The sequence below is a fragment of the Lepisma saccharinum genome (genome assembly GCF_977018435.1).
Source record: "Lepisma saccharinum chromosome 12 unlocalized genomic scaffold, izLepSacc3.1 SUPER_12_unloc_1, whole genome shotgun sequence".
Taxonomy (NCBI): domain Eukaryota; kingdom Metazoa; phylum Arthropoda; class Insecta; order Zygentoma; family Lepismatidae; genus Lepisma; species Lepisma saccharinum.
Genome location: NW_028142891.1, coordinates 17,353,673 through 17,365,694, shown reverse-complemented (window position 1 = coordinate 17,365,694; position 12,022 = coordinate 17,353,673). Strand labels below are relative to the sequence as shown.

General features: G+C 38.7%; 1 protein-coding gene across 2 annotated transcripts in view; it reads right to left on the bottom strand.

Annotated features, from left to right (window-relative positions):
• The window catches only part of Oseg4 (intraflagellar transport protein Oseg4), a 134,603-nt gene that overhangs the window by 43,432 nt on the left and 79,149 nt on the right, over positions 1–12,022 (bottom strand). For both annotated transcript variants that reach the window (XM_083115762.1, XM_083115763.1), the window contains 2 exons: positions 7,613–7,816; positions 5,810–5,953 (listed from right to left, as the gene is read on the bottom strand). In XM_083115762.1, the coding sequence (XP_082971888.1) occupies positions 5,810–5,953; positions 7,613–7,816 (348 nt within the window). The remainder of the gene's footprint in view (positions 1–5,809; positions 5,954–7,612; positions 7,817–12,022) is intronic.

Sequence of the window (12,022 nt, the reverse complement as noted above, 5' to 3'; positions counted from 1 at the left end):
CTAAGTAGGGTTCATATAAATAAAGGTTAATTAAAACGAAAAAAAATTTCATGAAAAAGTCAAGAATTTTGGACATGTTATTTTGGTAGACACCCTCCATGAAGACGGCAATTGATGCTGTGAGCAATAAGGAGGTGAGAAACAAAGCAATCTGTTGCAAGGGAAACTTTGAAATATATCTTATTCGTATGTTTTCAAGTCAATAACTTGCATTAAATTATTTATATTTAGTTTTTTTTCATAATTCATGTAAATATTTATTTATTTATTTGCTTTATTTTACTTCACTTTATGTGCCACTTTTGGCTAATTTGCGAAGAGGGGATGAGAGATGATATGATAATATTGAAAAACGGACACTGGGACCCCTCATGTCATAGCATGATGTGCAAACCACTCTGCCACGGGGGCCGGCATAATATATTTACGTCTTATCTTATGTTATTATATTATTCATGCATTTCTGCAACATCTAATTCAGCCAGTCCCTGTGGCGGAGTGGTTAGCACATCGTGCTACGATGCTAGGGGTCCCGAGTTGAGTTGAGTTGGTGTTTTAAGTTCACTTTATGCACAGTAAGGCTAATCGGGACTGGACCTACAGTTTGATTACAAGGTGGCGACGCTACCACTGCGCCATCAGGAAGGCCCTGTCCCGGGTTCGAATCCCGGCCTGGGCATGGATGTTTGTGAGTGTCCATTCATCAATTTCATCATATCATCACTCATTCCCATCTTCGCAAATTAGCCAAAAGTGACACAAAAAGCAAAGTAAAATAAAGCAAATCAAATCAGACATCTAATTCAGGTTATATGGGCTAATAATTATCCAAAATATATATGCAACGTTTTCATTTTTTTTCAAATCCAAGGTGGCTAGGATTATTTTAATTAATCATTCACTCAAAAAGTTGTTAAAGCCCATATTACATAGATTTCTTCCTAATATCAAAATTTCTCAAAAATGCACAACGTTGAACTAATTCAATATTCACTAAAAATCCATAAGCAAAACCTTTATTTAATCATTGTGTGTGCTTGTGGGTTAAAGCACAGAAATTCTACCAATTTTTTAATAATATAGCATTGTCTTATTGGCTGTTTAGTTTAGGAGTGGGGAATGATACTATGTGTAAATGGCACGGTCAGAAGTTCCATGTTGGCATTCTTAATTGTTGCCAACTTTATATGCAAGCTTGTTATCGCTAATTTGAATTGATCTGTCATATAAACTATCAGTTTGTTACCAACTCATACTATATTAAAATGCACAAGACATTGTTAAGAAAGAACAAACTCTTGCTGAGGTAAGAGTTGAGATCTTGCTCAACAGTAAAGGCATATTCTATTGTGAGAAATAATTTACTTATGACTTACTATAAGCAAGCAGGACCCAACATATTATGCAATTTGTTTGTGTAACACATACGATCCGATATCAAAGTTTTTGGCCATTTTAATTTGAAAATATTTGATTTTTATTTAGTGTGACATATGTACTATACTGTGGTTGCCTTCCTGTTTCACTTCTGAAGGAATGGGGATCCTCTTAATCCTGATCCCTGGGTGAGAACTCATGTTCCCAACTGGCTAGCCAGAGCAAGGAGAAGGTGCAGGGTGTTGCCAATTCGTATCTCCAGATCTTGGAGTTACGATTGTGGTGGCTCGTTGCAGGTTTCAGTGGAGCACAGTGACTACATTTAACATGACGTCTCAATTGACGACAGTATCAGTGCAAAAAATATTCTACAGTTCGATGAAGAAAAATGGATTCGCTACACAAAATGGTTCACATGGTTTTATGAAACTTGCTCCAGCACAAACAAACAAACAAACAAAAAAAAAAAAATCCAACTAAAATTTATTTGTGATTCTTGCTTGGAAGGCTCAGCTCATCTTAAAGAAATAACATTGAGGTTATTTATTTTTCAAATAAACCTACTATTCTTTCTGAATTATGCTAAATTTAGGTTTATAATTTTTTTTATAAGTACGAGGGAAAGTCAATATACAAGGGTCATTCGGAAAGTAACCACCATTGTGGCATGGCGCTAGTAGTAGTGAGCAGAGCGCAACTGTTGTTACATCACACAATCTGTGATTCAGTAAGCTTCCAGCTGTGCTAGTGAGATCATAGTAGTGCTGCACGTGTGCTGGTGCTGCCATCAAAAATCCCACCAAATGCAAGGTACGCAGTGATAAGATTTCATTGGACTTGTCAAATTCATGGAACGTGGTACGACAATCACTTCTGAAGTTTACTGTAACACTTTGCAGAAACTGCGAAGAGCCATCCAGAAGAAACATCGTGGTCTGCTGACATCTGGGGTTGTGTTCGTGCATGACAATGCTCGCCCTCACACTGCTCGGCGAACACAAGACCTTTTGTGCCAATTCAAATGGGACGTTTTTGATCATCCCCCGTACTTCTCAGACTTGTCTCCTTCTGATTTTCATCTGTTCACTCACATTAAGAAGTGGCTTGGAGTACATCACTTTGCTGACGATGAGGATCTTCAAAATTCTGTGACAGGTTGGTTGAATTCCCAGGTGGATGATTTTTTATGCAAAAGGGATTGGTAAGTTGGTGAAACGCTATGACAAGTGCTTGAATATACATGGCGACTATGTTGAAAAATTGAGAACAGCAGTACCTTTCAGATGTAAAGTAAAAATTTGTTGTAACTATGAGGGTTTTTTATTTACAGCTAAACGGTGGTTACTTTCTGAATGACCCTCGTATAAGTTGCAAAATGAAATATCTTCGAATTGCTGCAATGTGAAATTGTTTTATGAATATCAGTCATTGCACTGATCCTTTCAGCAAGTGTCTGTGTAGGTGGCAGCACCACCACCATGTATCATATACGGCACTAGTAGTCATGTTCTCATGCAGCGGCGAGTCATTCGAGTGCCAAGTGGGCAAGATGGCAGGTGTTCAAGATCACCCAGTCAACACGGAAGGTGTTCACCGTGTTTTGGGACAGTAAAGGCATCCTACTCGTGGAATTTCTGCCTCAGGGTCACACTGTCACTGCAGCCACGTATTGCAGAACCCTGACGAAGTTACGGTCAGCCATTCACAGGAAACGTCCAGGTGCTTTGAGAGATGGAATTCTTCTGTTGGATGACAACGCTCGTCCACACAGTGTCAATACCACAGTGACTCACATATGGTCCCTAGGTTGAGAACAACTGGAACAACCTGCCTAAAGTCCAGATTTGGCACCATCCGACTTTCATCTCTTCGGCACACTGAAGAATCACCTGGGTGGTCTCCGGTTCCAGGATATGGAGGAGGTCCATCGGGAAGTTACCAGCTGGCTACAACACCAAACACAAAACGTCTTCGCTGCTGGCTTTGAGGGACTCGTGAAACGGTGGGACAAGTGCCTAAATGTTCATGGAGATTACGTTGAAAAATCAACCACATTTCATCAGGTAACTATTTCAACTTTTCTTTCTATTCCATTTTGCGACTTATATATTGACTTACCCTCGTATAAAATTTTATATTGATTCACTGCATCCCACTAATTATGTAATGACTTTTTTTAAACCATATGAAAGCAGACAGTCCAAAACAAAATGGAAAAATTGTAATTACTTCATTCTTTCAGAATTTTTTAAGGCAACGAAATTAGGAACACTTTTTTTGGTTTTACCGAAAACAGGTACTTGTGACTTTAATTTCTTTTGGTACTAACAATTGATTATACAGATAATTTGGCTTGTTTCCAGGTAAAGCAATAATTAACTAAGGTAAAGACAAATATTAAAGCTTGTACGTTATTTAATAGGGTCTCGAAGTATGAAAATGTGATACAGAAATTAAATTTGAACCCTTCCCTTACTCTTGATAGTGAGTGGTTTAAAATGACCCCCCCCCCCCCTCCACACACACACATATATACAGGGTGGGCCAGGGCAAATAGTTACAAAGTAAACACCGATAATAAAAAATGTAGGGTAGGTAAACAATATATATTGATGGCTCTGTAGTACAGACATTGCCATTTTGGAAACACCAAACACCATGTTTATACACCAACACAAATACCCAACACCAGGCACCATACACCATATTTATACAGGGTGGCCCAAAAGTCAGTTTCCCCTGAGAGAAACTGCATATGTAATTCTATGAATTAAATTTAAAGTGTTGTTAAGGGTTCAACCAGGCAAACGGTGATAAGCATTAGCGTTATCTGTGTAGAGACTGCTGAATTGCAAGCCTCTGGTGGTGGGAGTAGGAACTAGCGGAAGCAAGTATCCTGTTCGCAAGTTTTTGAATGAACACTTCTCTGAATGGATTGGGCACCGTGGGACATTGGACTGGCCTCCTCGCTCATGCGATCTTACACCTTGTGATTTTGCCTTATGGGGGATAATTAAGGATGCCGTCTACGCTGCGAAACCACAAACTGTGAATGATTTGCGACAAGAAATTGAAAATGCTTTTGATGAACTTAACGCAAATAAGGGTTTGTTATCAAAGATATGTGAATCTGTGTATCATCGTTGCTTAGAATGGGAAACACGTTGAGCATGTACAGTAGATTGTGTTTTCTTACCTTTCTACAGCAATAAATACACATTTCCTTACTACCGTGCGTCCATTTCGATCTGCAGCCGAGAGATCGGGAGAAGCGTGGCGGGCGGCGCTGGCAGAGATGCCGACATTTGCGGCCTGTAATGCTCGCTTATTTTTACGGACATATCCAGACATTTATATAAATATTGCAAAACGAGCACTAACCTGGGTTATAATTCATCATCTGTAATTCATCCAAGTTCTGCAATTATATACACAAAAAAATATGCTTTAGAAGTGACGATAAGAGTCACAGATAATAAAACATTTTAATCATAGTTTTGACCAGCAACGTCCTGCTTAAGTTTATATCCTTGAAAGAGTTTTGTGTCGATGGGGATCGTTTGGAGGTTTCGAATGTGCAACACTGTATCAAGATTACGCTGCCGACGAAACCATTAAAAGTCAATGGTTTTCGTGAGCTTCCTCGATGAACTCGATGAAATTGGGGCAGCGTTAGAAAGTTATCCAAACAAACCTCTACGCCGTGTTTCACAGGAGATGGGAGTGTCAAAATCATCAGCAAATACAGCCACTAAGCTACTAAAATTAAAACCATACTCTTATAACACAGGTTAGTGCTCGTTTTGCAATATTTATATAAATGTCTGCATATGTCCATAAAAATAAGCGGGCATTTCAGGCTGCAAATGTCGGCATCTCCGCCAGCGCTGCCCGCCACGCTTCTCCTGATCTCTCGGCTGCAGATCGAAATGGACGCACGGTACAAGTGTGATAATATTGTTCTCCCCTAGGGGAAACTCACTTTTGGGTCACCCTGTACTTTGAAAATAATATCAGGCAAACATTGCCGGAGAGTTGCATAACTCAATGGACATTTTTGGGAATATGTACCATCGTCTGGAGCCCCTCATGATTCCTATCGGTGACCAAGCTCGTATAATCCACCTGGATATTGTTCATCTGTCTGCAATTGAGCAATGGCAATCTCACAGTGAAGCTCAAGATGCAGCTACAATGCTCTTCTCATGCCTCCACAACCTGAATATGCCTCTTACATACGATTCAACAAATGGCAGACCTTCATGTCACACTCGGTCATAACAGGTGGTGCCATGAAATTTTCCTTTGTGGAGGATTGCCACTTGTTACTCTACTTTTTCCCGTGGCCCCCCCTGTACATACACAAAAACGTGACATCTACATTTAGAACATAAGCTTAAAAAATTATTGCACATGCAAAATTCAAACGTACCAGTTTTGTCTGTCTGCAAAATAGTCCCCTATGGCATTCCAAGCCTCTTCCATTTGAATGTCACTTCCTCCGGTTCCCATCTTCATCAGCTGCACCACCCGGAACCAGTCTCCAAGTTTCCGTCTCAGAGAAATTGCCAAATCTCTGAAAATAAAACAAGCATGTGAAGTTAAGCTGTAATTTCCTACATACAGGGTTATTAACCCCTTAAGTGTGGAATTTGTTGAACAAGTCGCTACTGGAAAATGTAGGTTTTTTTGTCAAATTCAGTACATGCTCTCGGCATTGTGCTGCTGTAGTGCGGAAGGCTTTATGTTTGTTTCAACTACATTTGATTTACTGTAGCGTATATAGTCACACAGACGTTTGGTGAGATAGTTCTAGCTGTAGTAGAAACAAAAATTAGTAGCAAGAGAGGAAAAAGATGAAAAAGAAGATGAAAAGAAAGAAGAAGAAGGAAAAAATTAGTTTTGTCTTCTTCTTTTTCCTCTCTTGCTACTATTTTTTGCTTCTACTACAGCTAGAACTATCTCACCAAACATCTCTGTGACTATATACGCCACAGTAAATCGAATATAGTTGAAACAAACATAACGCGTATATATATATGCCTTCCACACTACAGCAGCACAATGCGGAGGGCATATATATACGCCATCCACACTTAAGGGGTTAAAAAAGAAGCAGATTACAAACCCTTATTGGGGACACACAGTGAAACATAGGAACATGTGCTATGCGATAGAGTAACAATGAAAGTTGTATGCAGTCAATATAGGGACTATATGTGATGCGACAAACTTTCATAATCAATTTCGTCTGGCGTACAGTGTCTGGAAGGCTAGGACCACTAGGACTTCTCCCCTTGCAGATGTTCCAAAAGCTTGTTGTAGCACATATAAATTTGCTTATGACACAATGAACGAGCTCAGAATGCACTTTGCACTTAGGCTTGCCAACTGGTCTCCTGGAGAAACTTTGTTATGTCCCGAAATGACAAGATTTAGTACAGGATAATTCAAAATGAATGGTACAAAAATAAACCATACCTGTGACTGCTGTAATGAATTTAATTCACAATTATTGACATAACACGGTAGTTTACATTTCAGGTTTTATCTGGCAACACTGAAACAAAACAAGTTCATCATGAAAAATGGCAGCATCAGCAAAAGAAAAGGCTTATTGTGTGCTAGAATATGCAAAACTTCATCAGTAACCATTGTTCAGATGAAATCTGACAATGAAGCACAGGACCACCAACTGTCAAGAAGGAAGTGGTTGAAAACATTCGGCGACTTACCTACAAAGTCCCACCAAGTCAACGTGTCATGGGAGCAGAGAACGTAATGTGCAGTAAACAACAGTGCGTACCAAGTAAATTGACGAGTTGATCTTTCATGTTATATAGATAATTGTGAATTACATTCATTACAGCAGTCACAGGTATGGTTTCTTCTTGTACCGTTCATTTTAAATTACCCTGAATATTTGTATTGTTATTTTCAAATTTTCTTTTGGATGCATTTACCAGGCCAAGAAATTTAGAGTTTATTTACCTAGACATATAAATGTGGTAACAATATATTATTATTGTGTGTGTGTTGTTAGAAATGAAATTATTATTTTGTGTACTATAGTAAGTATAAATCAAATATAGGGTCCCATTCACCACTTTTGATCCTGAAAATTGGTCAGTTTTGGCACCAAAATTCTGATCTTTTATTGACCAATATGTGGCTATCCGTAACCATGCTATATCCAATTTCCACAAATTCCACTGAACATTTTCTATTTCCCTACCTTCTGTCCATTTCCAAGTACAGTCTCTCAGCTTCATTGAAGTTTTTGAAGTACGCTGCTACATCGGCCTTCTTCAACGTATCGTTCTGAACATTTTGAAGCTTCTTCACAAACTGGATGCCCGGATAGTCTTTGCAACGAACAAAAGCTGCTTCTGCAGTTGTCAGATTCAGCTGATCCACGGCTGCTTCCGCTAACAAACGCCTGAAAAGTAGTTAATTGTCCACGATTAAACATACCACAGTCTTTGATCATTAATTTCAACAAATACGAGGTCCGAGAATTAACATCGCAAACACATCCTAGAAAAAGTGCTCCGTACCACATTGCCAAATACGACTCCCCTTTGATACCAGCACCTAGTCAACCCTTCAAAGCAATTATGAAATTCTTTTTCTGGTCATCATCATTTTCCCAATATGTCCTGAATGTCATCAAAATGTCTTTCTTTCAATATTTATTTTTAGCTTTGTGTAAAGAAAGAAGTCATTGGAGACCAGATCAGGTAAGTAGGGAGGGTGTACCAAGACAGCTATTTGCTTACTGCCTAAAAACTCCCTCACAAGACAGTCCTGCATGAGCTGGTGCATTATCGATACAAGATCCATGAGATGTTGGTGAAAAATTCAGGTTGCTTTTCTCTAACGTATTCATTTTCGTTCATTTTTAGCTCCTTCAAATAGTAAACTTTTTTTTTGTCTTTGATAAGTGGCAGAATCTTCCTTGGGATACCATATTGTTCTAGCGATTTCAACATAAACTTTCTCCTTAACGAGTCGAATGCCTTTTCAAAATCGAATCCCACTCTGCATTCTGTATTCTGTTCAAGGATAATTCTTAAGGTATAAATAGGGTCTACACCGGCGGTTCTCAATTTTTTTTCTCATTTTCAAAATAATCTCCCGCATTGTCCACAGCACGCTGCCATCGATGTGGAAGACGTCTAATACCATCGGTAGCACCATCCTCTTCACCATGCCTGAAGTTTTTGTGATGTACGACGTGCCATTAGGGAGAAGCGTCCAGATCTACTGCATAATGCAATCATATGGACAATGCTGTGGACAATGCGGGAGATTATTTCGAAGGTTTGTCATAATCAGACAAGTTTTTGTAACATGTGCACATGTGTATGTCATAGGTTCAGACAGGTTTTTGTAACTTGTACATTAATACATGTGTATGTCACAGGGTTGCATTGGTTTTCTTTCATGATTCCTATCAACAAAATATCCATAATGGATACTCTTTCAGTTGTATATAACAAATTTTTAATACATCCTTCGATTGTCCAATTATTACTGGGTTGCTATGACTTACCCCCCTACATTCGTAGAAGTGAACTCTAGAGAACGACAAGGTTGCATTCTCTCAACAACCGTATTTTTATTGGTTTTGGATAGAGTGATGAGAAGGGTGACAGAAGGAAGAAAAAGAGGTATCCAATGGGGTATAACTGATAGGTTAGAGGACTTGGAATTTGCTGATGATATTCACCCCCTAGTTAAAAAATTCAAAGACATGGATGCAAAACTAAAACAACTTCAAGACGAAGCAAGAAGAGCTGGATTCCACTTCAATGTAAATTAAACAAAGGAGATGAGGGTAAATAACAAAGTAAAGAAGGGCTAAAACTCTACAACACTGAGATAGAACAGGTCGACTCATTTGTATACCTGGGAAGTGTAGTCACAAAAAATGGTGGAGCAGATGATGATGTCCAAAGTCGAATTAAAAAAGCAAATGGAGCCTTTTTACAACTATACCCAGTATGGAAAAATAAGAATATATCCAGTACAAAATCATCATTTTCAATATGATTGTTAAGTTGGTCCTGCTTTCTTGCGAGACATGGAGAGTGACCCAGCAGATTATACACAGGCTGCAAACTTTTGTTAATATATGATAATAATGATAATTAATATAAAATGGCCTGACATAATAATGATTGAAGACCTATGGGAAGTCACCAACAAACAACCAGATAAAAAAATGGATTGGACATACTCTTCAGAAACCTGCTGGATCCATAGAGAAATCTGCATTAGATTGGAATCCTCAGGGAAACTCAAGATGTGGCCGACCTAGGAAGACCTGGAAGGAATCAATTGAAGAAGAAGCCTTGGAAATGGGAAAATCATGGAATGAAATTAAGAAGATGGCTGTCAGCAGGACCAGATGGAGAAGTTTCACAGATGCCCCATGCTCCGAAAGGAGCAACAGGACTTAAATCAAGTAAGTCAAATAGTTAATTTGGTTAAGTGTTTCTCCAGTTATCATAATGAATAATCCTGCTGATATATATAAAAAAAAGTTATCAACATCTTGATTTGGACTGATGCAACTATTTTGGTCATGGAGAATTGGCAGTTTTCCATTGTGCACTTTCATGCTTTCAGGGTCATATTGGTTTACCCATGTTTAATCACCAGTGATAACTTGGCCCAAAACATTGTCTTGCCTCTCCTTTGATTTTGTGATGCCTGTAGCAAGGGGTAGACTCAAACCTTTTTGTTTTTAAGACAACAAAGTCCGAATATGTGACAAGAGGTATATTCTGGTAACAAGCTGCTAGAATTTTTAGTTTCCCAAAGTAGTAGAGTTTATGGTATGACCTACAAAGGAACTTGTGGTCAAACAGCCAATTAGGCCTACCACTGCCACCTTGATTGGGCAACAAGCGGCAACCTTAGAATCCCTCCTCCCCAAAGTGGCCGCTGCTATCTTCTTCAGTGTTTTAGCATCATGTGCCGCCTGTTGGTCATTTTTTCAAGTACAAGGATAACTCCTGCCAACTTACAAATCAATCGTACAACTTTTCGCTATTTTATTGCACTTTTAAGGTTTTCATTTGAACCACCCTCGTATCATCACTCATCATTGCAGAAATGCAAAGTAAAATAAACCAAACCAATCATTCTTCCCTCAGAAAAATGTTTAATCCATTTGTAGACAGCCGTTATATTCACATTATCATCTCCATAAACTTGGACCAAAATGTCCCTGATTTCTCTTCCACTGTTGCCAAGTTTAACAAGAAATTAAATGTTTGTTTGTTACATTACGAGGGGTGATCAGGTTGCTCTGACCATAACATAGAAAGAGCGGCAATAGGGTTTCAATTTTTTTTTTATTTTCAACATACTCCCCTGTAACTCCAATGCACTTTTCCCATCGGTCCTCCAACCATGAATCCACAGCCCTTATCACCTCAGAATCATCAGAAATTTTTTGCTCACGAATGTCATTCTTCAAATGTTTGAACAAATGGAAATCACTGGGGGTCAAATCTGGGGAATAGGGTGAGTGGGGCAACAATTCGAACGATGCATCTTCAATAGCGACCCTTGCAATGCGTGAGGTGTGGACAAGTGCATTGTCCTCGTGAAGGAGCACACCACGGGTCAACATCCCACGCCTCTTTTTCTTGATGAAATCACGTAATTTCTTAATTAGGTCACTGTAGTATGTGCCAGTGATGGTTTGGCCTCTTTGTAGATAGTCCACAAGAAGGACACCCTTGCAGTCCCAGAAAATTGAGGCCATCACCTTCTTGGCTGACGTTTGCACCTTGTATGACGGTTATTGTCATATGGCATCATAAGGTTAAAACAATGTAATGAATGTTGAGAACATTTAGATAATCTACGTACGTCCATAAACCTGTACAATACGAATTTCAGAGAATTCACGATAGATGGAGCGTAACTGCGGTAAAGTATACTTATACTCACGTATTCCAGAAAATAACACTAGATGGCACCATTTGAAAGTTATTATAAATTGTAAAATTCTTAAATCACGTTTTACGTGAATGTTATATTGAAGTTAAATTCAAAGTCATTGTTATATAAGTGCCTTTGTAACAAATTTTGATCTATTGTTGTTGAAGATCGCTTTGTCATAAAATTTACCGCCAAAAAGTTTGCTGTCGCTTATGCACAAGGACATTTTGATGTGACGGCAGCTCCACTCAAGGCCAATTTGCAGTGATGGCGATAACCTATAAAACTTACAGCGTGATATTCTCCATGCTATCGCATAAACAAAGATAGAAAGTTTGTTCAAACATTTATTGCAAAAATATCCTTGACACATACATCTGCAAGTATTGTGATATTATATAAATATGTAAATTGACAAGTTATTCGAGTTAATTGTGTTGTACACAAAAAGACTGTGGGAAGGAGTAAAAGAAGAGGAAGAAAAAGTGGGAGTGGACTGGAACAAAAATGGAGCGAAAGGAACATTGTGGTGGAGAGAGGAGATAATATATTTCTGTGAATTTTTCGGTGGTCACACATTTCCGGGACAAGAAGTGAGTTTTGTTTCCATACCGGTAATGGACGAGGAATGTCTGCAAGTATTGGAGAACAATGATGCGTAAGTGATATGATGAAAATATCGTAC